Consider the following 26,923-nt stretch of genomic DNA (forward strand, 5'->3'; position numbering starts at 1 on the left):
TAGCCATAAAGTCAGTATTGTAGAAGCTATTCAAAATTACTATCCACCGAAAGTGGAAAAAAGATAATCAAGAGAGCTCAGGGAAAAATAAATTTCATTAGAAGATTAAAAAACAAACTAGTAAAGAATCAAACAATATAGTTGCAGCAAATGACCAAATCTCTACAATAAAAAGTTTATCTTTCAATAGGAATCCTAGTGATAATATAATATTGTCTCCAATTAATATATGCAGACTAGCTGAATAAAAATTAAATAAAAAATAACGATCCAATCATTTTCTGCCTGCAAGAAACTTACCTCACTGACAAAGACATATACAGACAAACTAATATGAAAGGATGGAAAACAATATTACAAGCAAACGGAATCCAAAGCAAGCAGGAATATCTAATGCTCCTTGCTAACAAACCAGACCAAGCCAAAGTAGGTTAGAAAGGATAAAGTTGCTTCATGTTAAAATGCACAATCCACTAAGAATGTATGATTGAAAATACATGCATGCACTGAACACTGGTATACCCAATTTGATAAAACAAACCACAACTGGATATAAAGGCATGGATTGGTCCACATAGTGGGTAACTTCAATACCACACTCTCATAAATAATCACTGAAGGAAAAAAAATCAACTAACTTTAGAGTTAAACTAGACCACAGACTAAACAGACTTAACTAAAATCCAAAGTCCATTCAAAAGCTACAGAAGTCTTGGTAGCCTATGGAACTTTATCCAAAATACATCCTTTTAGGCCATAAAGTCATCTCAGCAAATAAAAAAAATTCTTTATATTAGATAATAAACACTTTCAACAAATTAGCAAGCAGGTCAAAATATGTAAGAATCAGTAGCTTTTCTACACACAAATAACAAACATGCTAAGAGAAATGAGGAAGACAATCCTGCTAACAAGAGCATCCAAATAAAACATCTCTTTTTACTAAAACAAAGCAACAAATACCTAGGAATAAATCTAATCAACAATGTGGAACATCTTTACAATGAAAACTATAAAACACACTGAAGAAATTAAGGATTAGAAGACAGAAGAATTTCCATGTTCGTGAATCTTCTGAGTATATAATTATGAGGTTCTTCATATCATATATATAAATTGGCCTTGTATGCTACCGTTTCACAGACTATTTTCATTCAACAATAATTTGTACTCACTGTTCAAGCCATTAAAAATAATCTAAAAGGAATCCAATTTTGAAATAATGAATGTTGAACACTGTGAAGATTCCACCAAAAATCTAGAACGGATAAATTCAGCAAACTATAGAATATTAAAATCAGTATATAAAATCAAATGTATTTCTGCACTACACTATTTCTACACTAACAAAGAACAACCAGATAAGAAAATTAAGAACATTTCATGTATGATAGCACCAAAGAAATAAAATACCCAGAAATAAATTGAACCAAGGAGGAAGTTAAAGATGCAAGTAAATGGAGACATTTAATGTTCATATATGAGAAGATTTAATATTGTTGAAATGTCATCTCCAAATTTGACAATCTTCAGAAAAATTCAAATGACATATACTGTAGAAACAAAAAAGAATCGTTTTGAAATTTCCAAAATAATCTTGAAGATGGATGAAGTTAGAGTACTCAAGCCTTCCTGATTTCAAATTTCACTAGAAGCTATAGTAATCAAAACAGCATGCTACTATCATGAAGAAAGGCACAGAGGGAAACGGAATAGAAAACTCAAAAATAAAGCCTCATGTATGTCATCAAATAATCTTCAACAGGAATATAAAGGCCAATAGCGAGGACAATGTATTTAAAACAACAAAAACGACAGTGTTGGGAAGAGTAGATATCCACATAGAAAAGAATAAAGATAAAACTTTACTTAAATCACATACAAAAACTGACTCAAAGTCAATTAAAAAAGACCTATATGTAAGACCCTAAGCCCTCAAACTCTTAGAATAAAGTCTAGAAAAAGCATGTTGATGTTGGAGTTGAAGAGAATTTCTTGGATGTGACACCAAGAGCACATGTAACAAAAACAAAACCCAACAAATGAAACCACAGCAAACTATAAAACTTATGTTCATCTGAGGACACAATCAACAGCATGCAAAGATAACTTGAGGAACAGGTGAAACAGGTGAAAATATTTGTAAACACTATATCTGATAGGAGTTAATAACCATACATTAAAAAATTAAAACACTCACATAACACAACTAAAAAAATCAAGTAACTTGATTTTTTTAAAAAATAGGCAAAGAGAACTAGGGGTATGGCTCAAGTGACAGAGTGTATGCTATGAGACCCAAAGTTCAATCCACAGTATTATAAAAAATTAAAAAAGGCAGAGAGAATTTGAATACATTTCATAAAAGATGATAGACAACCAATATGCACACGAAAATATTGTCAAATCCACTAATCAGAGAAATGGAATGAAAGCCAAATGAGGTATCTATCTACCACCTTACACCCATTAGGTTCCCCTACTATACTTGTGTATACTTAAAATAGCCACGTATGGCAATTGATATCTGTAATCCTAGCCTCTCTGGAGGTGGTGACTGGGAAGTTCAATGTCAGCCCCAGCAGAAACTTTGTGACTCCATCTCAAGCAAAAAAAAATGTATACTCAGTTGGGCACCAGTGGCTCTTATCTGTAATCCTAGCTACTCAGGAGCCTGAGTTCTCCGTTCAAAGCCAGCCTAGGCAGGAAAGTCCATGAGACCCTTTTCTTCAATTAACCACCAAAAATCTGCAAGTGGAGCTGTGGATCAGGTAGTAGAGCATCACTTTTGAGAGAAAAAGCTAAAATAAAGCACACAGTCTCAAGAGTTCAAGTTCTAATATCAGCACACAAAATTTAGAAAAGCATAGATACTGTATGATCCTACTTAACATAACCTTACTCAATATTTCATCTGCTAAGTTTCACATATCTATGAAAAATATGTGACAGACTGGTATGTGGCACCCTTCACAATTTTGTGAATTTGATTATTTTGAATGAATGGTAATAAAGAAATGGGAGTATCTGTGTGTGATGGCACAAACCTATAATCCTAGCTACTCAGAAGTCCGAGGCAAGAGGATAAAGGAATAATAGATCTTATTTCAGAAACAAAGACAAAAAAACCAAAGGACTGAGTGGGTTGTGGCTTAAGTTATTAAAGAGCTTGCATAGCAAGTGCTCTAGGTGCTGGGTACAATCCCCAGCACCACAAGGAAAAAAAGGGAAAGGGCAGGAAGAGAGGGGGCGATTGGTTGGACTATATTAAAAATATGTGTGGAAATGTAACAATGACATCTCCCTCTGTATAACTAATACAAGCTAGTTGGTTTTTTTTTTTAATACACAAAAGTAGTAGGGCTGGGAATGTGGCTTAGCGGTAGAGTGTTTGCCTAGCATGCATGAAGCCCTGGGTTCCATTCCTCAAGATCACATAAGTGGAAAAAGCCAGAAGTGGTGTTATGGCTCAAGTGGCAGAATGCTAGGCTTGAACAAAAAAGGAAGCCGGGGATAGTGCTCAGGCTGAGTTCAAGCCCCAGGACTGGCAAAAGAAAAAAAAAAAGATACAAGAAAATTGTTCAAAAAATTGTCTTGAATGTTTTAATGCATCCTACATTAGGTTTGATGCCTAGCATACCTTCCTCCTCCCCCATCCCCTTTCATGCCCCCACCCCTATCAAATTACATACCAGGCTCCAACTTGATGATTTTTACCGCAGCTAACTCTCCTGTATGGACATTTCTGGCCTAAAAATGTAAAAACAAAAATTTAGCTTTGTTAACTACATAAATATTACTTAGTACTATATATTAATTATCAACTTGTAACAAAATAAAACTCCCAAATCTTCATTTTCAATAAAACGAATATATTTACTTTCCTACTGAAGGAAAATAACCTACAAAATTATTTTTTAATTACTTTTAGTCCTAATACTCATATTTATGAGTAATTTATAAGGTCGTTTCAAGTTTATGAGCTGTTGATAAAAATTTCTGGCATAGTTACTACAAGTTTTTCTTTATACTTATTTTTTCCAACAAAAATGGGAGGAACCCATAGTTGGATAGAAGAGCTAAACTCTGGTGTTCTATTGTACACTTATAGCATCTTTTAAAAGGCTCTAAATATAAATTTTCTTTTTTTTTTTTTTTGGTACCTGGCGCTTGAACTTAGGGCCTGGGTGCTGTCCTTGAGTATTCTCTGTTTCTACTCGAGGCTAGTGCTCTACCCCTTCCACTTGAGCCACAATTCTACTTCTGGCTTTTTTTTTTACTTGGTTATGAGTCTCAGGGACTTTCCTGCATTGGCCGGCTTTGAACTCTGATTCTCAGTTCTCAGTCTCCTAAGTAGCTAGGATAACATGCATGAGCCACCAGCGCCTGGTTGAATTTTCTTTAAACCGGAAAGTGACAAATGTTTGAGGAGCTATGCTTAACCTGACTGAAACAGTAGATAACATACATACACATGTATCAAAATACCGTGCTATCTCATAAATATTGTACATAAATATATACAATTATCGTTTTCAATTAGAAGGCTAGGCATTGGTGGCTCATACCTGTAATCCTACTCAGGTGACTAAGATCTGAGGATGTGAGGTTCAAAGCCAATGTGGGCAGGAAAATCCATGAGACTCTTATCTCCAGTTAACTACCAAAAAGCCAGAAATGGCACTGTGCTCAAAGTAGTAGCACAAAATCTCAGGGACAGTGCCCAGGGCCTGAGTTCAAGCTTCAGGACCAACAGAAAATAAAATAGTGTGGTGGTACAAGTGGCTTGTAGTCCTAACCTACTGAGGTGGGAGGATCATTTGAATTCGAAAACTGACATGTAAATCAACTTTGAGTTTAAGGCCAACAAATAAAATTTCCATACAGGAAAAAATAATCATGTTTATTTACATTATAAATAGAATCACAGGAAAATAATATCTAGCTGGGTGCTGGTAGCTCACACCTTTAATCTTAGCTACTTGGGAGGCTAGGATCTGAGAATCATGGTTTGAAGCCAGCCTCTACAGAAACATACAAGACTCCAATTTCAAGTAACCAGCAAAAAGCTGGGCTGGAGTTGCTCTAGTGGTAGAAGACAACAAGGCTAAGCAAGTGCAAGGCCTTGAGTTCAAGCCCTAGAATTGGCCAAAAAAAAAAAAAAAAAAAAAGAAAAGAAAAGATAGAAAAGTTAGTTTAATCTAAAGATTCAAAGATAAAAATTAACCTTTCAGCATTTATACTTTTCCCACATATGCATGCATGCATGAAACTGTATGTGAATGACAGAGAGAGAGAGAGAGAGAGAGAGAAGAGAGAAGGAGAGAAGGAGAAAGAGACGGAGAGAGGGAGAGAGAGAGGGAAGGAGAAGGTTTTCTAGAAGAAACATCTATTTTAACTCCTCTTCCCAACCATAAATAGACCTTTCGCACCCAAGATCACATTTAGGTAAAATAGGAACAGAGATCAGCAGAGTCTCCTATCATTCTATATTCTCTCCCTTTCTTGCCCTTAACAACAACAATAACAACAAAAATTGCTTGGCTGAGCACTGGTGGCTTATGTCTATAACACAGAGTGCTAACAGTTTGTCAGTCACTTACAAAACTAAACATAGACCTAGCACCACCAGTGTCTCACACCAGTAATCCTACTTACTAGGGAAGCTGAGATCAAAGGATCTTAGCTGGAAGCCAGCCCAGGTAGACAAATCTGTAAGATTCTTATCTTCAACTAACCAGCAAAAAAAGCCAGAAGAGGGGTGGCTGAAATGGGAGAGTGGCAGCCTTGTGCAAAAAAAGCCCAGTTAGAGCACAAAACCCTGAGTTCAAGCCCCAGTAACAGCATAAAAAACAAAACAGAAAAACATAGTTTAACCATATGATTCAGCAATCCCAACTCCTAGGCATGTACCCAATTGAAGCCAAACATGTCCACACAAAAATCTGCACACATATGCTTGTAACAGTCTATTCATCACTGCCAAAACCTAGAAGCAGTCAATGGTATCCCTCAGTAGATGAATGGCTACACAAAATATGGTAATCTTTACAGTGTAATAGTATTATTCCAGAAAATAAAGAAGCCACAAGAAGATAAAAAGGAATCTTAAATGCATACTGCAAATGAAAGAACTCAGTTTGAGAAGGCTGCAAACTATATATGATCCAGGCTATATGACATTCTGGGAAAGGTAAAACTATAGAAACCATAAAAACAAAAGGCAATGGTTGCCAGGAAGGGGTCTGGAAGATCAGGAAGAGAGGTTTATGTGTTAAGTACTAAAGATTCTAGGACAGTAATACAATTCTGTATGAAACTACAATGATGGATACGTGTCTATGCATTTGTCAAAACCCATACACAGCACAAAGAATGAACCTTAACATTAACTATGGACTAAAGTCCTACCAGTATTGGCTCAATAATTGTAAGATGCCAAGAAGGGAAATCATGTACTTGTCAAAAGGAGGATAAATTTAACCTGCTCATTTATTCTGTGTATCTTGAACTGCCCCCAATTTAAGTCTATTCATTAAAAATATATTCATAATTATTTTAAAGAAATACATATATTTCAGATACATTTCTGATTTCAGACACATTTTTGAGTCAATTTTTAGGATTAGAATCCATACAAACACACTTTGAACCAACAAATAAACACTAAGGACACTTGGGATTTTTTTTTTCCCTAGAGGGGCTCAATCACAGAACTACAGAAAACAAAGATGGTATCTTAGAATTCAGGTAAACTATGTAGAAACTAAAATACATGTAGTTACAGAATTTAAAAAATGAAGAATATAAATTAACTCCCACTGACAGGGATAAATACTTAATTGACAGTCTCCATTTTGAAGACATTTTCTATATCCTCCAAAGAAATGATGGGTAAATGTTTGTGTTCTGTAATTTTCCTGCTGACTTACAACAACAACCAGAAAGCAGTACCAGGCTCTTTTATAATGAAAGGCAAAAAGAGACTCTCAGGGAAACACGCACGCGCACGCACACACACGTGCGCACATGCACACCAAAAAACTTCTAAACAGAGACTTTTACAGATTCAGATAATTTCAAGAGTTTTTTTTTCAAATTATGGAATATCATTTTTGAAATACCAATTTTTTAAACTTAGTACTATTCTCCAACAAGTTAAATGACATATCCCTAGTCTCATTTTTTAACTTTAACACACAATTTGAAGATCTTGCACATTAACAAGAGGAACTAATTGAAGTTACACAATACCTCTTCAAAAAGGATATAGCTAGGGGGCTGGGGATATAGCCTAGTGGCAAGAGTGCCTGCCTTGGATACACGAGGCCCTAGGTTCGGTTCCCCAGCACCACATATACAGAAAACGGCCAGAAGTGGCGCTGTGGCTCAAGTGGCAGAGTGCTAGCCTTGAGCGGGAAGAAGCCAGGGACAGTGCTCAGGCCCTGAGTCCAAGGCCCAGGACTGACCAAAAAAAAAAAAAAGGATATAGCTAGACTCGGTGGCTCATACCTGTAATCTCAACAACCCAGAGGCAGGTGATTGAGAAGATTATGGTTCTAGGCCTACCAGGCAAAAAGTTTACAACACCCAATCTCAAGAAAAAAAGCTGGATATGGTGACTTGCACCAGTTTCATGGGATGTGTAAATAGATTTATGGTCCAGGCCTGCTGTGGCAAAGAGCCTGAGACCTTTTTTATTGCAATAATAACAAAATAACCAAAGTAAAAAGGACTAGGAGTATGGCTCAAGTGGGAGAGCACCTGACCTTAATTCTAAGCACCTTGGTTCTAAACAAAAGGATCTAAATGAATTACCAATCCTACTTATTTTAGTGGGTTATTGATATGTATTAATGGTCAGACTTAACACTATACTAAACATCAATCCAATAAAATGTATTTGTCCATTTATATATCTTAATAAATCATGGTGAAAATTAGATGACAAAAAAATAAACTCTTAATAAATGGAATCAATGTCACTATGAAACCCAAGAATCTTCCCATAAAGTTAAGCTTCCTTGTCAATATATTTTCCTTTTATTAATTTTTATTTCCTATTTACTCCCATGCACAATTTAACGCAAACCTTCTTGTCTTTGACATTTAACTATGTTAGGTTACCTATTGGTTTTTACTTAGACTATGAAAATTAAGATGCTTGATCATCCTAGTTAAGCCATTTTTATTTCAAATTATACAGTTGCAACTTTGTGAACGATGAGTTTTCTCACTGCTGTAAAGTTGTTTTTTTGTTTTGTTTTGTTTTTGGCCAGTCCTGGGCCTTGGACTCAGGGCCTGAGCACTGTTCCTGGTTTCTTTTTGCTCAAGGCTCGCACTCTATCACTTGAGCCACGGCACCACTTCTGGCAGTTTTCTATATATGTGGTGCTGGGGAATTGAACCCAGGGCTTCATGTATACGAGGCAAGCACTCTTGCCACTAGGCCATATTCCCAGACCCTGCTGTAAAGTTTTTAATGCAACTAAAAGTAGTTTATTTGAAGTTTAGTTTACATGCATTTACAACACAGGTGTGTAAGATATGACTCAATGTACAATATATCATAGTGGATGTGAAGGTGGAAGAGGATCTTTACAACCAGTACATTGGCAAGTAAGGAGAGTCATCTGAGAGCTGTGGCAGCCAAGATGGTAACCATGAAAAGAAATGAAAAACCTATATCCCACTTCACTTTTCTTCCTATGAGAACCCTCATTTTATTCCCCGTTACCTTTCTTTTTGCACATTTTTAGGGTTACAAAACTTTTCATGAAGCCAACTGGGGGTGGCATCAGTTTCACATACTCTTTCCTCCCAAAAGTATTGTTTAAGATAATAATAGAAAGTCCAGATGTATCAATAGTTTGCAAGCTATCTTTAGTCACCAATAACTGTGCTTAAGGGTCAGAATTATGATTCTCAGGTTTAAGAATTTTAATTACAGTATAAAAATGGCAACATAGCGTCTGTATAGCTTGAAAAATGCAAAATAGCATTATCAGAACACCCATGTTTTACAGTTTCTTTGCAGAAAGGGTCATACAATACCTGAATTAACAGGAATATACTGCTGAAAAGTCACAAAGTATAGCTATTACTGCTGTTCAGGAGGCAACAGAGCAGTAAAAACTTTGCATATATTCCCTTTAAATGTGAACGGTTTATTAAAGCATATAGTGGTACATAAAGACACAAAGTAGTTGGTCTACAAAAGAAGTAAACACTAAGTAATGTCTCAGGCTAGAAAACTTCTATTATCTGCTGGGCACCTGTGGCTCACATGGGTTATCCTAACTACTTAGGAAACTAGCGATTGCCATTCAACTGGAGGCCAGTTTGGGCAGAAAAATGTTTGAGACCTCTTCACTAAAGAGCTGGATGTTGTGATGCAAGCTTATTATCCTAGCTACCAGGAGCCTAATGTAGCTGGATCATATGATAACTAGCAAAACAGAGTGTTAGAGGGTTGCTCGGTGGTAAGGGTGCCTGCTGCTTGGCAAGGGACAGGACTCAAGTTCAAACACCACTACTGCAACAAACAAAAAATCTAACCAAATAACAAAACCCCTCCATATTTTATTTTTTGTGTAGGTATATTATTTTAATTGTTTCATTCATATGGTAAATATTACTGAATATTGACTACATATTGATATTGGGGTGAAACAAAACAAGTTCTTGTCTTCAAGGAGCTTTTAAAGGTTTCTTAAGACATAAACAGTAAATACACCACATACTATAGTGTGAGATGTGTTCTCAGGGGTGATAAATAAAACACAGGGGGGTCTGAGCTCAATCAAAACATTAGAGAAAAAGTTTCCAGAAAAAAAGTAAATGTAAAATTAGACCCAGTGAAAACATGATTATGTATGGCAGAACACTACAAAAGTGTAAGACAGGAAAAAAACAAACCAGAGTAAATTAAAGAAGTAAAATTATATGCCATTAAAGGAACATTAAGTGTGAAGAGAAGAAGGTGAGAGATAAGATTCCTTTGAAGCTGAGGACAGATTGTTATCATCCCTATTTTTCTGTAGTTATATACTAACCTTAAGACATCCTTGCTTATTCTTTCAAGACTTAACCTATGGCTCGCAGTTTCCGCTCTGCCTCTTCAGGCATCTATTTTTTTTTCAAATTTTTATTATCAAACTGATGTACAGAGAGGTGTCTTCAGGCATCTTTAACTGGGACTTCAATATTCAGATCCACTCTCTGACTTCTCAATCTTTTGCCCTATGAGATTTTTATTTTAAACTCTATACTAGCTGATCATTTTCTCCTACCCTTTCAGCTCACTTATTCTACTTCTCTCATTTCAGCGATTCTTCCACCTCATCAACTAAGTGCCTTAATTTTGGTAGACTGGGTTATTTCCCATCTGACTTCCACGCAGTTATTTATGCAAGTCTAGACAGGTGTTCCCCCTCCCATAGAGTCTATACTGCAGGGTTTCTCCCGCTACCAAAGCTGGCAAATTCAGAGCCTCAAGTCAAAAATCTGTCCACATGATTTTTTATCTCCAGTCACACTTAAGCCTTCTGACTAGTCTGCAAGGATATTCATTTGTCTCTGAAAAGACTTGTCCCAACTCTTTTCCAATACTTGGTTTATAAGATGAAGAGTTCTACCAAAGGAAGTTTGCTTAAAAACAAAGAAAAGGAAAGGTGGAGTTTTAAGAGTAAGTTTTAAGAGTAAGGAATGTATATCCAGACACCAGTAATTCTAGCCTTTTAAGAGTAAGGAATGTATAGCTAGACACCAGTAATTCTAGCCACTCACAATGTGGAGACCAAGAGGATCATGGTTCCAGGTCACTCTAAAAAAGTTTGAGAGGTCCTGTCTCAACCAATAGCTGAGTGTGCAGGAAGCTGAGATCTGGAAGATAGAGATTCTAGGCCAGCAAAGACAAAAACAGTTCTGAAACTCCATCTCAAAAGAGGAAAAAAAAAATTAAAAACTGGGTATAATAGGCACACTGATTATTCCACATAGAGTAGAAAACACAAAGAAGACTATTGTGGTCCAGGCCAGTCTGGGCAAAAGTGAAACTCAAAAATAAGCAGAGAATAAAAAGGATTGGAGACATGGCACAAGAGACAGAGCACCTGCCTAGCAAGCATGCAGCCCTGAGTTCAAACTTCAGTATTGCCCTTCCTTCCTCTGAAAAAACAGATGTGAATTTTCTGTCATAGCTGATTGGTACAATTTTCTAAAGAATAATTTTCAGAACTCACTAAAACTTTTAAAACAACTTAGAAAATTTAAGGCCAGAATACATTTAAATAATTAAAGATTGATGAAAATAATTACAATGATCACAACCTTATTTATAGTATAGAAATACATAATGGGTAAAAACTAATGAGGTATGTTGGCATGTGCCTGTAATCCCAACACTTGGGAAAGCTGAGAAAGGATGATTATGAGTTTGAGGCTTATTTCAAAAATAAGCAAATAAATGGGAAAAAACCCCTATGTAATTATATAAGGAAATACACAAATAGTGGATATGTATATTTACTGAAAGTTGTAACATATTATTTAAGAATTGCATTGTCAAGTACATTTGTAACTAATATTTTAGTGATTATATGTAACTATATTATGGTTTATGTTTATGTCCTTAATATAAATTTTTTAAAGTCCAGAAAAAAAAAATTTTTAAGTCCAGAATAACCTCCCCTCACACACAGAAAATCAATGCTCTGTAAAAGGAGACAATAATTTTCACTTAGTCTGATATCAGTTTTCTAAAATGAATATACATTAATGTATTTAAAAATAAAAAGGTAGTAAAAATAAGGGAATGGTAGAAATAAGAAAGTTAATTCCACCCATGAGCCTATGCTACAGCAGAAAGAAAACTAGGCAATTTTCTGGAGCAATAACTGATAAAGAACCTAAGGATCTCTCCCACATATTATAATTGTGAGCTAAAAAAGCTCAAAGGACAATAGTTGATTAAAATCTTACTAAAAGCTAAAAAATTTAAAATATTGAATTATGCTTATAGTGGATTATTTTATTTTGATGAGAGGAGGTACAAAAGGGGGAGAAGGCAACAGACACCTAAAGGTCGGGTTCATGAGTATGAGAAGTAATACAGTGGGGTTCCTAAGACACAGCCGAAAGTCAAAACCTGTGCAGGCAGCCCTGTTTTCCTTCGAGGCAAACACAACTAGGTAAGAGCTGCAAAAAGGGAAATTATTCTGTTGTCCTGAAATTATCTGTATTTTGTTTAATTTATAATGGCAATATAGAATCTAGCCTATATGCATCAGTTAATCTAAGTAACAGTAACCATATATCCAAAATTTCAGCAAAATTCATAAAATCCTTCAACCTCTTGGCAGAGGGGCGAGGCTGCCAGACCTCATCTGACTATAATTCGCATAAAGCTTACAATGTGCTAAGGACTATGTGAAGGGCTATGTATTTAAGTGTTAAGAAATGAAAAATGTAATCCCAAGGCACCATGGTCCAGATGATGGAAAAAGCAGAAGCTGTGACAGCAGGCAATCTGGATCCAAGTCCTTGTAGTACCACCTACTAACAATGAGATCTAGGGCAACACTAAGTTTCTTCTTGGGTAAAATCAGAATGATCATACTCTGTTCCACCTATTTCATAGGCTTACTGTGAGAAACAAATATACTGCTTATGAGAGGGTTATGCAAACATTACTCACTCTTAGTCATTTTAATCTGATTTTACTTCTATAAAAATGTTGGAAGGTTGGGTCCGGTATGACTCATGGGCCCAAAACACCTACAAGGATAGACATGGCCATCACTGTCTTTCTACTCATCTCAAAATCTCAGTGGGAGACTATGATACACAGGAGGAAAAGACCTTGGTAGGCCTAAATTCATCTTGCCCTTTTAAAAGTTTCATCTCTAAGGCGAAAGCCTTCTAATAATATTTTAACATACTCAAATCCTCAAAATAGTCCAACACTGCCAAGCAAAGTGTCTGCTTCAATTTATGTGATCTTGGACTATGTTCTCAAATTGACAACCAAACCCTGAAAACACCACTTGTCAACAAGCTTCATGTTTCTCTTCCTATGTTCTTGGTCTAAATTTAAATTTTAGAAGTGAAATTTTAAAGCAAAACTGAAAGAAAATCAAAGTCAATCTATATTCTATTCTTTTACCTTATTGAAACCACTAAAGTGATGATAAAAGTAAAAATGCTGAACCTAGGTTATCAAAGGAATAGAGTAACTATAAGGTTGCAGCTTGGCCCACAAGGTAGTTTTATACCTAAACTCTATATTTACACTACTGAGAACACTATTTTGCGTTTATCTTTACCAAACTCAAAAGTCCTTTAAAAAATTTTTCTGTTACTTTCATTTTCACACCATTTCTATAAAAGTAGCAAGGAGTTGTAAAGTAATTTGCTCCTAACTATGATCCAGAACTTCACATACACTACCAGAACCATGTTCTCTTTTAACACAGTCAGAAAGTAAGCTTATTTCTGAATTATAAAAACGATACTAAGATATTAGCCAGATAACTCATAAAATAGTAAGCAGACATAAGAGGAATATTCATTCTAATAAAAATGTTTTATTATCATAGTAACCTTATATGACATTGAAATAATCTAACTTTCAATAAGATAGCCAGTAGCTTTACAACTGTAATTTAGAAGTTCTTGAGACTCTTATCTCCTTAATCAGCAAGAAGCTAGAAGCAGAAGTGATAGCTCTTTCCCTCAAAGCTGAAGCTCTAAGGGACAATGCCCTCACTCGAGTTCAAGTTCCTACATTGGCACTAAACAAGTGAATAAATAATAACAAAGATCATAGGATGCTGCAAGAGAGACAGGAGAAATATCTACATAAACTTTGCTCACAAAGCTATGTTTTAAAGAATGAGACAAAGCTGAATACATTGGCTCATGCCTAAATCCCTAGTTACTTAGGAGATGGAGACTGGGAAGATCATGGTTCAAGGGCAGCCTGGACAAAAGACTCTGCCTCAACCAATAAAAAGCTAGGTGAAGTGTGAGGGGTTACTTTATAAGCAGTGCATTTTCCAACTATGTATGTAGGAAGCATAAATAAGACTGCAATGCAAAAATGGGAAATTTTGTTCCAAAAATAACTAAAGCAAAAAAAGGACAGTGTTACTCAAGTGGTAGAGTACCTGCCTTAAGTATGAGGTTTTGAATTTTTAACCCTCAGTACCATCAAAACAAAAGGGAAAAAAATGACACAGAACCCAGTAAACTACATGCAACTAAGAAAGTTAATTAAAAAAAAACACAATGCTTGGATGCATGGCTCAAGCAGTAGAGTACTGCTTAGCAAGCGGGAGGCCTTGAGCTCAAATCCTACTATTGCCATTAAAAAAACTTCATCAGCTGAGTGAGTGCTAGTGGTTCATGCCTAGCTACTTAGGAGGCTGACATAGGGAGGATTGAGGTTCCAAGCTAGTCCAACTAAAGAAGTTCATGAGACCCCTTGATACATAGCTCAATGCCATGTGCCTGTAATTCTAGCTTTGTAGGAGGTATACAGGCAGATCATAGTCCAGGAGCATGACAAGGCAGAAAGCGGGATTCTATCTAAAAAATAACTAGTACAAAAAGGGCTACAGGGGTCTGGGAATATAGCCTAGTGGCAAGAGTGCTTGCCTTGTATACATGAAGCCCTAGGTTCGATTCCTCAACACCACATGTATAAAAAAGGCCAGAAGCGGAGCTGTGGCTCAAATTGGCTGAGTGCTAGCCTTGAGCAAAAAGAAGCCAGAGACAGTCCTCAGTCCCTGAGTTCAAGCCCCAAGACTGGCAAAAAAAAGGGGGGGGGGGCTACAGGCATGGCTCAGTTTTATAGAGCACCCATATAGTGAAGCATGAGGACCTGAGTTCAAGCTCTAGTACAACAAAACAAAAATAAAACCAATGATCTGTAGTCCTCTACAGAGACATAATGATAGCAATATTTCTGTCTTAAATGCCTGCCACTAAGGTCACAATTTCGCTGTTAAAACAGGCTCAAGTAATTAAAAAAGGTAGAGATAGTAAACATTTCCTCTGATTACACAGGTAACTACTTAGTTTAACTCCCTCATCTCTTGGCTCATCCTGACCATCCTTATTAATTCCCTAGTCTGTCACCCCCCCACTCCACCCAGAAATTCCTAATTCTGCCTCTACCTTATTTAACTTTTTCCTTTTAAAATTTTTTTCTGAACTTTGAAAGTATGTGTATGTGGGTATAATTTAACAAGTCCAGTGCTTATACCCAGACTCATTTTTCCCTTTCCACTTTATCACATATGAAGCTTTTTCTTCTTTCTTCATCTTTAATCTTTAATAAATGGCTTATCTGTTATGCTCATTGTCCCCTCCCTCTCCCAAATGTTAGTTCTTTGATGGCAGTAATTTTTGTTCACATGATGTATTGAGGTCAATTGTTCACATGATGTATTGTGCCTCACACATAAGAAGCCCTTTTTGAATAAATGTTAGATATCAAATACAAGTCCCTTTACATCAGTTCTCCATTAGTCCTCATTCAGTGCCTCACCCTAACCATGCATATATAGAAAATGGGCTGAGAACCAATGAAGGAGGCTCAACTTTTGAGAGGGGGACATTATATATATTTATTTTCTACAGTTATTCATAACAACCTCATTCTACATTTTTTCCTTTTACCTTCCTTTCAAATTCTTTTTCTTGATTTTTTTTTCCGGTGTGTGTGTATGAAGTTTCTTTTCTAAACACAGCACTCCTCTTAGTCACTTGGAATGATAATTGAATGCTGTAATCACCCAGTCTCACTGAAAGGAAAAAAACAGAAACAGGAGAAGAAACATTCTTCCCCGCCTCATTTCTTTCTCCTGAATAGTTCAGCTGCTCCAAGGAACACTCTACATTTGCTCTACTTTCTCACTTACTACTCACAACTGAACTAATAAACCCTTTCTAATCCTGACTTTCATGATCACTATGCTGTTTACTCCTTTAAGATATAGTTACCGAGCACATTCTATATATTAAGGCATTCTGCTAGTCTAGCTGATTCAGTAACTTAAAGTCCTCTTTCTCATGCACTTTGAATCTGGCAGGAAAGTTGATATGCAAAAATGATGAATGATTTGAATGCTAAGTATTATGATAAGAAATACACAAAGAACCACGAAAACATATAGTAGATATGGCCTACTCCATGAGACAAAAGAAAAGGCTTCTCTAAAAACACAGGAACCTAGAGAGAAGATGGAAATAATTCCTGAAAAAAGCTGAAGGATAGAAGGAAGGAAAGTGCATATCAAGAACTGGAAGTAGTTCAGTATGGCTAGTGTTGGTATGGGCATAGCCTTACAAGAAATGCAATTCTAAGGCTTTATTCTACGGGGGAGGGGGGGGGAAGGACACAGACTCAGGTTTATGTGTTCTGAAAGATTAATCCATGCTTCTCAATGCAATCAGAGCACATGGGACAAGAAGAAAAACAAGACAGAGAGGTTTGAGCATTTTTGGGTTCCTATAGAAAGAACTCTCTAAGACCTCTCTTTTTCTTCTCAGACACCTTCAGTATATCATTTTCATCTGCTACTCTTCTAACTATAGCCTTTCCTTAGCTCTTCTGAAACAATCCCCTGAATATCCTCACCTGTATTTCACAAGTAACATTCCATTGAAGTGGCGATGGCTCCCAATTCCCAGTGCAAAACTCTCAAGGACAGAGCTACCTGTGGTCTCCCCAGCAGTCACAGTCAAAACCTAACAGAGGGCTGGGAATATGGTGGTAGAGTGCTTGCCTCATATACATGAAGCCCTGGGTTCAATTCCTCAGCACCACATCCACAGAAAAAGCCAGAAGTGGCTCTGTGGCTCAAGTGGTAGAGTGTTAGCCTTGAGCAAAAAGAAGCCAGAGACAGTGCTCAGGCCCTGAGTTCAAGCCCCAAGACTGGCAAAATAAATAAAATAAATGAAAATATTTTTTAAAAAGCTTAACAGAAAACCCAGACCCCACAATTTCAGTATTTCCTAGCTCTATTGATAGCACAAATGCAGTCACTTAAGCCAGAAATTCTAAATAACATCAACTACCTTTCTATCCCTCACCAATTAACAGGTGTTACTATTTTCTAAATATGATTGAAATCCATTCCTTTCTTTTATCTCCTTTACTACTGACTAAACTCAGGTTTACATAAACTCTTCTCTAGATTATTCAATAACTGTCTCCACACTTCTAGCCACTTTGGATAATCTAATCTCTACTCAAAGCAAATTTTCCTCAAGTGTTTCTTCAGTCTATACATACATAAAAGTCCATATTCCTTGATGTGATATACAAGGTCCATTATCCCGTCCTTTTCTGTCAGAAAATCCCATCTATGTTCTCTATGCATGATATTCCCGCCAGGCTCAGTCACATGGGTCCTGGAATGCAGATAAATATCCCTCACAACTCATCATAGCCTCTCTAGCCTCCAGGGGCTTGCACATACTCTACTCACAGTTTGGAATACTTTTTTCCATTGTAACCAGCTCACTTTCTTTTTAAGTACTGGAGTTTGAACTTAGACAACTTGCATCTTTAAAATCCACTTAACCCCCTTCCTCTGCTAAATCTTTCTGCTCCACTCTCTTCTCCTTCCTTCCCTTATCCCTAATAAAGACAGATCGACCATTTCTTTCACTACTGCACTTACCAAATTATGATTGTTAATATGTCTGATCTCCTGACTAAATTACGTGTTCCTTGTTGATAGTATACCTTCTCTTTCTCATGACTGACTCCATACCCTAACACACAGTCAGCACTCGATACATATTTCTTAAATGAATGGTGTTTACAAATGTTTTGTGCTGTACTTAGCTTTGTTAATTTACAATGGGATCCTAAAGCCATTCCAGAATTGTGACTGTTGCATTGGGAGAGAGAAGGGAGAACACATATAAAGGAAGGACTCATTATAGCAGACCTGGCTCAAATAGCATCTAAGCCACAGAAATGATACGATGACAAAGATTTCTATACAAACTGTCATTTATAATAATAGAAAAAAATCTTCAAAGTTGGAAATAACCAATAACCACTTCAACTTAAGTGTCAAATAAATTAAATAGTAAATTAAGATTCATTCACTGAAACCTTTAAAATGTAATTTTTGGAGGGAATTTAATGTCTAGGAAAAATGGCATTGCACTCAAGTAGAAAAGACTATCTCATAACTACCTTTAATCAATTAAACATAAAAGCCATTTGGTAAACACTGTATTTGAAACAGACTAAGTCTGAAATAAGTTGTATTAAATTCTTAATAATTTCTAGGCAGTTTTCTATAATTAATGTCACTCAATATATTTTTAACCAATTACTGGTTGCTGTAATAGAGTGCTGCACAAAAGACTTTGCTGCCCTTCTGGAAAGAAGCATGTCATACTTGCAAAATCAATCAGAAAAAGCAGTAAAAGTTTTAAAACACACATCAGGTTGTCCATTCTAATTATATGCCATAAAGTTTAAAAATTCCTAGAACTTTTATAGAATTTAGGCTGGAAATAACTTTTGATATAAAACTGGGTAAAAGTTGCCCAAATGTCTGATGCTACAGATTATGAACTATTATCATGATACAGTTGTTCTGTATGCACAAATGTGCTGGGAATAGAAGTTAGTGTAGATAGTGCATCTCCAGATTTTCCCTTCTTATTAGCAGATTTTAAATTTTAACTGTAAAATTTAAAATTATTTGCTTAGTTGAAAGGTAGTCATTTATCTATCATTTATCTACCCCTCCTTTTCTCTTCTGTGCTTCTTTTCCTCCACTATTTCTGCTCTTCCCTGGAAGAGCTTATAAGAATTGTCATACTCCTCCTCTTATTCAATCAAGGAATTGCCAGTTTAAGATCACTTTTACCTTTCCTGGGGATTCTCAGGGAATTTAGAAGCTTTGGAGGGGATCTTCAGTTTTAAGAGGATAAAAGAATTTCCCATGAATCTCAAGACTACAGTTTTGCTTCCTAATATATCTCAGGTTTTTTTTTTTAAGCTAAATGATATGTAGTATGACCTCATTATTCTTTATTGGAATTATATCACTAGTTTGTATTGTGGATTAAAAAGGCCTTTAAAGATTTTTCAGCTTATTATGAACATACATTCATAAATAATACAATTACTTCAATTGTCTAGAACTTTAAAAAGTTCATCACAGTCTGAATGTTCTGTTTTCCGGCATGTTAAGGGCTAAGTGTAAACTGACAAAATTCCACAGGACTTAGATCACTGATAATAGAAATGCTATGGAACAGGTTTTCAGAAATATTTTCCAAGGGAACTCAAATGATTGAAATTCATAATAACAAATACATCTTCAGCTGGGTACAGTGGTTCCTGCCTGTAATCTTAGTTACTCAGAAAGTGGAGATGGGGAGGATCACAGTTTAAGGCCAAGGCAAGAATTTATGGAGACTCCCTCATCCCATCTCACAAAGCCAGGTATGGTGGTGAACACTTGTAATTTCAGCTATTCAGGAGGCATAAGTGGGACAACTAAGGTTTGAGACTGGCCTAGGCAAAAAGTTCAAGACACTATCTGAAAATAAAGCAAAAAGCTCTAAATATGGATCAGTGGCAAGCAGAGGGCCCCAAGCAGCAAATCCTGGTACCACAACCAAAGAAAGAAAGAAAAAAAGTAGACAGACCACTCTATTTAAGGGGTGTTACAGGAAAAGAATATTAAATATTAATTTAACTGTTGTGAGGTCAAAAGTTGATGTTCACAGAACTGACAGACTCTTTCACAGTCATTTCATTCACTCATTCATCAACTTTTTAGAAAGCACTTACATTATGCCAGGTATAATTCTAGGTGCTGTGAGGGTTAGAGCAGTGAGCAAAGATAAAAACCCCTACCCTCATGAGGTACAGTAAATGTACCAAGATAAGTAAAACATTATGCTACTTGACTAAGGAAGAGTAAGTAAAGCATTACAACAAATACAAAGGAAAAAAGTAGGGGAGAATGATGGAAAAGATGTTAAAAGAGGAAGAAAGCAAAACAAACCGATGTTTGGGAAAAGGTTGTGACTACAGGAAATAGCAAGAACAAAGACTCCAAAGTGGGAAGCTGCTTACTATGTTCAATTAACAGCATGCTTGTCAGTGAGGGTATAGGATAAGAGTGAGGGGCTGGGGTTTGCTGGAGAATTTGAGTAAGACTCTCAAAGAAATGATAGCAACAGGTGGTCCCAGGTAACCAGAACAAAAGAAACTTCCATTTCTGATATTTAGGAAGCAGAGGCTTACCTAAATTAAGTACAATGATTATACACATAAGTGTGCATGATCACAAAGGCTTTGGAAGGTAGGTCAATGAACATAGTTTTTGAATTTTTTTTTTTAAGCTGAGGACAAAACTCAGAGCCTTCCACTTGCTAAGCAAGTGCTCTTCCACTGAGCCTAAATCTCCAACCTAGTCTTTGATTTTTCTGCTGAAGAGATGTGGAAGAAGGGCATTTCCTTGGCAACAATAAAATCCTACTTAGTTGCTTTGTCAAATCTAAAGAAAAGAGGTGGAGAAATTGGGTCCTTCTTGGAGGGAAAATAAACTCTTTAAACTTCTTGAAGTGGGGGAAAAAAAATTAGCAAGAACTGAAATTTAGACCAGTGTATAATTTACATGAATGGAACTAGAGTGGTTGAATACATGATGAATCATAAGACAAAAATGACTAAAAAATAGGACTGAGAAGGCAAACAGGAATTTTTTTTTTTGAGGAGCATTCCACAAAATGGCTAATCCACGGATAAACAATGAAGACCTACTTCTAATTTTTTTAAAGAATGCATAATGCATTTTCAATTCAAAGGTAAGAGTTAAGACCTTACAATTCGACATCCCAGTATTTACAACAATTGTTCCTACTATAAAATCCAAGGAATAAAAAGCCCATTAGGGGTTGGGAATGTGGCTTAGTGGTAGAATGCTTGCCTACCATGCATGAAGCACTGGGTTCGATTCCTCAGCACTACATAAACAGAAAAGGCCAGAGGTGGTGCTGTGGCTCAAGTGGTAGAATGCTAGCCTTGAACAAAGAAGTCAGGGAGAGTGCCCAGGCTCTGAGTTCAAGCCCCAGGACTACCAAAAAAAAAAAAAAAAGAGCCTGTTAGAGTTCACTCTAGAAAATCAAACAGTGCTCTGAGCTATCTTAATAACTTGAATTGTTACTATTAATAGGAAGGAAATTAAGCAAAAGCAAATTAAGTGGGAAGAAAGGATATCCTCTTTTCAGATTACCACCTGTGCCAAACTACAACCGCCAGAGTTTCCTAACTAATTACTAATTTGAAACAAGACCATTTCTAAAGATCCAAAAAGCTTTACAACAAAGCCAAGAAACCTTCCCTTGCTACTTATAGGAGTTGCACTAATGTTTCCTTTTGGAACAGAGAAGGAAAGACATCAGGCAATTCTATACCATCTTTTTTTTCTTGACGCTTCAAAAACTCAAACTGATGTTTTTTTACCATGTTTTCTTAAATCTTAAATTCCAAGTAACATACAGAAACTCAATCTTAAGAAAAAAACAGCTCTTCTCCACACCTGTATACAGGATGTCATAAAACTCAGAATTGCTTAAGAAGGAAAAATACTCGCAAGCTAATATGATATTCCTCAACCAGACACAAACGATACAACTTTTGCCAGGCAAAGAAAGCATCTTCCTAAGAGCGATGATGTTTGTACACAATGTTATTTTGACTCAATAGTAAACTACTTACAGTCAAAAGTGAAGCGACTCCCTTTCCTACGGCTTTTTAAACCCAAACTCCCCTAGGCAAACAAGATTGATTGATTTTTTTAATGCAAATATCTGACTGTCAATCATTCTTTATTGTGGACTGCCTTCCACGAGGCATTTTTCCATGCTAACGCAGGGGCAATGAAGTCGCTTCATTTCCACAAATAAGACTTAAACACACACACACACACACACACACACACACACACACACACACGTACCGCAGTGGTTTGCAACAATGGAGTTAGTTTTCTGTTCTGCTCTTCGGGAGCCGAGAGTGCTTGACACCGAGTCCCGGGGAGTCGGTCGCCCGGCCGCTTCCCCTGAAGCTGGAACGACCACACAGCCCGGGTCCCCACCCCGGCCCGCCTCACCTTGTACACGTCGCCGTAGGTGCCGCTGCCGACCCTCTGCACCAGCTCGTAGTCCTGCTGCGGGTTCCGCCTCAGGATGTCCGCGGCAGGCCGCAGCGGGGCCTCCATCTTCGCTCCGGGCCCGGCCCCCGCCGGCTCAGCCCACGGCGCCCCGATTCCCGCTCAACCAGAGTGAACGGCGCCGCTTCCCAACATGGAGCCTCGGCCCTCACCACCGCCTGCAACCGGGGACGAGCAAAGGCCGGCGGTCAGTCGGCGTCGCGGGCTCCGACTTCCAGCGGGAAAGGGATGGCGGCGGCGGCGCGCAGCCCTTCCCCCTCCCCGGGCGTCCGTCCGCCCGGCCGCGCGCGAACGGCCCGGCCCGGCCTCCACGCCCGCCGCCCGCCCGGCCGCTCGCGCGCGCCCCGGGGCCGTCGCGGTACCTGAGGGGGGCGGCCCCGCTCTTTGTGAAGAGCCGCGTCTGGAGCCGACGTCCTTCGACGGCGCCCGCGTCCGTCTCTCCCGCGCCGGCCTGCCGTTCGAGGTCCCGCTGCACCGCGCGCCCTCTTCTAGTCGGCCGAGGCGCGTAAGGTCGCTGCCGCTGCTGCCGCTGCTGCCGCCACCGCCGCCGCACCACGTTCCCCACCCGGGGCTGCGTCACCGGGACACACGTTCCCGGCCAGCGTGGGTCGGCGCCCAGCGGCCCGCCCGAGCGCACCGGCCGCGGGACCAGACTGCCGCCCTGAGGCCCGCCGAGGGCACGACACCCTCCTCCCGCCGCGCCGCGCCGCCACCGCCGCCGCCACCGCCGCCGCCGCGCCCCCCCAGCCCGCTGGGCTGAGGCCCGCTCGCTCGGAGAGATTGGGATCACCCGTTCTCCCCGGGCGTTCGTGGGCTCACGGACTCCACAAACCGCCCCCAGGCTCGTCAGGTAAACTTGCGGGGTGACGGGTGGAGGGAGAGGGGTGCGCACGCGGGCGGAGGGGGACGCTGCCCGTCGAAGCTCAACAGGGGGTGGGGACGCGGAGGGCACTGGGCCAGAAGTAACCTGGCAGTGGGGCGCCGGGGAAAAAGGTGGGGAGTGCCGGGTTAACCAGGCTGGGCACACCCACTGTACTGCACCTTCCTGTTTTGCAAACCATTCCCAGTGGTACCAGTTTGAGACAGCACCGCACACCTGAACAACCAGTCTTCTGTGGGGTTGAGACGTTTCTCCAAGTCCCAAGTCCTAGGCAGCTTCCATGGCTGTCGTCTGTCGTGGGCTTGACTGTGGCATGGCAACTTTTAGTGGGACTAGCTAAACAAGAACCACGCAGTAAGTGCTCTGGGACACCGCACCATACCTGGTAGCATCTCAGTGTCCTTATGCAGCCGGAGCAGGATAAGGTTTTGCATCTGACGCCCAAAGAAAACGTTTCTAAAGCATCTTGCAAGATTGCGAAGGGAGTTATTACATACAGGTGGTTTAAAACGCAGACCCTTGAGCAGGAGTTGAGGGAAATCGTTTGGTTCATATTTTTCATCAGGTATTTTGCAGTTTTGTTTCTCGTGTTGTTCTGAAGATAGAAATTAAGTTGCCAGTTTTATGTGTACTTAGTAAACTTATTGCTAAAGCGTGGTAGAGATTTTTAACAGAAAAGCCAGATAACACTCAGCCATGACATTTAGTAATCGAAAAATCACAAAAGAACAAGTTAGAGATGATGCCCTGTAGCTTTGAACATTCAATTCTTTTCTTGGGAAATATCCTTAGTGTCAATAATTACAGTCAATCACATAGAAGGACTTAAATTCACACCTTACCAAGACATGGAGTATATGTGTTTTTTTGTGCTGCGTGCACAAAGAGCACTTATTTAGGGAACATAAGTAAGCCCAGAATTACATGGTCTATAGACAAAGCCTATGTGTTTGCTGCATTGAAAAAAATGTTGAAGAACAGTTCCTTCTTTCAAAGCTTCTTGGCACTTGTTTTGGTGGGCACATACTTTTGGCTTAGATGACTCAAAATCTCTTCAAATGTTCTATTGGTATCTTAGTACTTATTTACTGTCATAGATTCATTTTGGGTTTTTTTCCCCCCTCTGGTCTTACAGTCATTGACCCTTTTCTAGTCTGAAATGTATTTATTCTTATTTATACCTGCATATTCCACGGGGAGTTTGAGGATGTGCACACGCATATGCACGTACACACACACATACACAGTTATTTTTATACAAGATATAAATAGGTAAGTGAGGAAGCCAGCTTGAAGCTGCAGAGAGGGAAAACAGGAAACTAGAACAATGCAACAAATGGTCAAAGAAAAGGATTTTAAACTGTTTTTTTAAGATAAAGATGGACCAGTTGGTCAAGAGAGAGGCATATCTTTTCCTGATGCTAAGACAGAAAAAAGATCTCATGACCTTTAACAAAGTGGAAATTCTGATGCCCAGTTTGAAGCAAGGATAAATATTCTTCTGACAATTCTTTAAGTATATTATTCTTGAAACACAACATTTAAAATGAAATAGGCAATAAAAGTTGAGGTCATAGTCTTCAACAAGACCCTGGAGTGCGGATGTTTTATATTGCCAGTAATATCAGATCCATATGCTTTGACCATCAACCCAGAAGCAGATAGCATGGAAAAAGTCAGGAATCTGTGTAGTGGCTTAAAAATGTGTCTGCTAAAATCATTATTTTACTTGTACCACAATGATTTAAGGAGGAAAACATTTGCTTTATACCAACTCCAAAAGAATTTTGAAGATTTTTTTTTAGGACTGGCTGAATTACTTTCAACAAGATTAGTGACAGGTTTGTTGGTAAGGAAATTCAAATTCAATTTCCTTGTAAGAAGTCCACAGTGAGTAAACAATTTACATTTCAAACAATTAGGCAGATGATTTCAAGTTTGAAGGTTATGTAATAATGAACAATTGTAGGAAACTCTTATGTTACCCAATTTGACAAGTTGTAAAATAAGAAAAAATATAAACAGATTAAGGTCTTTCATTCCAAAGTAATTAGAGTGTTTTTTTACTGTCTGTTTTAATACCTGTCATGTAAATTTTCTCAGCTCTTTTAACACAATTTTTTTGTTTGTTTGTTTTGTCTGTTGTGGTTCTGACCCTGAGCTCTTCAGCTCAAAGCTAGGGTTCTACCACTTGACCCACAGCACCACTTCTGGTTTTCTGGTGGTTAATTGGAGATAAGAGTCTCACAGGTTTTCCTGCCTGGGCTGGCTTTGAACCAAGATCCTTAGATTTTAGCCACCTGAGTAGGTAGGATTAGAGGCCTGAGCTACCAGTGTCCAGCTTCTAGCAGAGTTGTTTTAAGCACAGTTTTTAACCATGTAATGAACTATAGTAATTTGCTCTGTAGTTTATAGCATTTTCCCCTTTTTTCGCTCTTCTTTAATAATGACCTGTGGCCTATACTATAGTTTCAACTATAACTTCAGCCAAGGTTAAAAAGGAAAGAAAATAAGATCACACTGTATTTTATTTTCTGCATAGTTCAGGTTCAAAATACTTTAGCCAAGAGAAGTATGCTAATTCAAATCTTGAAGTGTGACAGGACAGAGCACAAGGACAATAATTTTGTTGTTGTCAGTCCTGGGGCTTGAGACTTAGAACCTGGGCGCTGACCCTGAGCTTCTTTTTGCTCAAGGCTAGCACTCCAGCTCTTGAGCCACAGTGCCACGTCCAGCTTTTCTGTTTATGTGGTGTGGAGGAATCAAACCCAGGGCTTCATGCATACTAGGCAAGCACTCTACCGCTAGGCCACATTCCTACCCCAAGGACAAGACAACAGTTTTAATAGATGGTTTAAAGAATGAGATATTTTTTATCATGACTCCTCCAATGAACTAGTTTCATAGTGTAACTTTATGTGATTGAATTGACTTCCATAGATTAATTTAAATCATTTGTTAGAAGTCATTGCCACAATTATGATTTGGATTTTCAAATAGCTGGTATTAACACACACCCCCTCTCTCTTTCTCTCTCTCTCTCTCTCTCTCTCTCTCTCTCTCTCTCTCTCTCTCTCTCTCTCTCTCTCTCTCTCTCTCTGTCTCTTTCTCTCCTGTTCTAGGGCTTAAACTGTCTGTGAACTCTTTTGCTTAAGGACTTGAGCCACAGCTATGCTTTGGGCTTTTTGGTGGTTCACTGAAGATAATGGACTTTCCTGTCAGCTATGGAAGGAGGGGCCTAGTAGGAGGAAATGCATGCCTTTGTTCTGTGTCTTTCCTTCTCAGCTGCCTTGAGGAGAACAGATATGCTTCACCACATAATTCCACCATAATGTCTTGCTTAACCCCAGGCCAGAACAATGGGGCCAGCCAATCATAGAGTGTAACCTTAGAAAAACTATGAGCTAAAATAAATTCTTCCTCCCTTCAAGTGGTTTTTACAGGTATTTTGTCACAGCAATGAAAAATGAACATGTATTCTATTTCCTACATCTTGCCTTAGTCATGCTTTCTCCACACAACCTCCAGAAGTGCTCAGAGAATTTCTCTTTATCATGAGGTGTCACAGATATACTTGAAAAACTCTTTGATAACTGTTCTCAGTAGGTTGGAGATGATGCCACAGTAAAATAGTGAGGCCCTGGCAGAGGCCAAGTAGCATAACTATCAAAAATGTGATTATTACAGTTACTATGATAACCCTAGGACGAAGCGATAAACTATTTTTAGTACAAGAATAGGATGGTGGCCTATTGATCCCCAACGTAGACTAAATAGGGTCAGGTCAGGGGGCAGGGTCACAGGAAACTCCCAGTTC

The 26,923-nt window shown here is 38.4% G+C and overlaps 2 protein-coding genes across 5 annotated transcripts in view; one reads left to right on the forward strand and one right to left on the reverse strand.

Moving 5' to 3' along the window:
• The window catches only part of Map4k5 (mitogen-activated protein kinase kinase kinase kinase 5), an 87,151-nt gene extending 64,378 nt beyond the window's left edge, over nucleotides 1-22,773 (reverse strand). For 2 of the 3 annotated variants that reach the window (XM_048362621.1, XM_048362619.1), the window contains exons 1-3: nucleotides 22,589-22,772; nucleotides 22,167-22,384; nucleotides 3,693-3,750 (exon numbers count right to left, since the gene is read on the reverse strand). In XM_048362621.1, coding sequence (XP_048218578.1) covers nucleotides 3,693-3,750; nucleotides 22,167-22,274 — 166 coding nt within the window. In that variant the 5' untranslated portion in view covers nucleotides 22,275-22,384; nucleotides 22,589-22,772. Of the gene's footprint in view, nucleotides 1-3,692; nucleotides 3,751-22,166; nucleotides 22,385-22,588 lie in introns of all 3 variants that reach the window. The other variant, XM_048362620.1, reaches the window with a different exon arrangement.
• A 195-nt stretch (nucleotides 22,774-22,968) lies between these two features.
• Atl1 (atlastin GTPase 1) overlaps nucleotides 22,969-26,923 on the forward strand; it is a 76,167-nt gene continuing 72,212 nt past the window's right edge. For both annotated transcript variants that reach the window (XM_048362622.1, XM_048362623.1), the window contains exon 1: nucleotides 22,969-23,076. The gene's annotated coding sequence lies outside the window, so the exon portion shown is untranslated. The remainder of the gene's footprint in view (nucleotides 23,077-26,923) is intronic.

Source organism: Perognathus longimembris, chromosome 14 (genome assembly GCF_023159225.1).
Source record: "Perognathus longimembris pacificus isolate PPM17 chromosome 14, ASM2315922v1, whole genome shotgun sequence".
Taxonomy (NCBI): domain Eukaryota; kingdom Metazoa; phylum Chordata; class Mammalia; order Rodentia; family Heteromyidae; genus Perognathus; species Perognathus longimembris.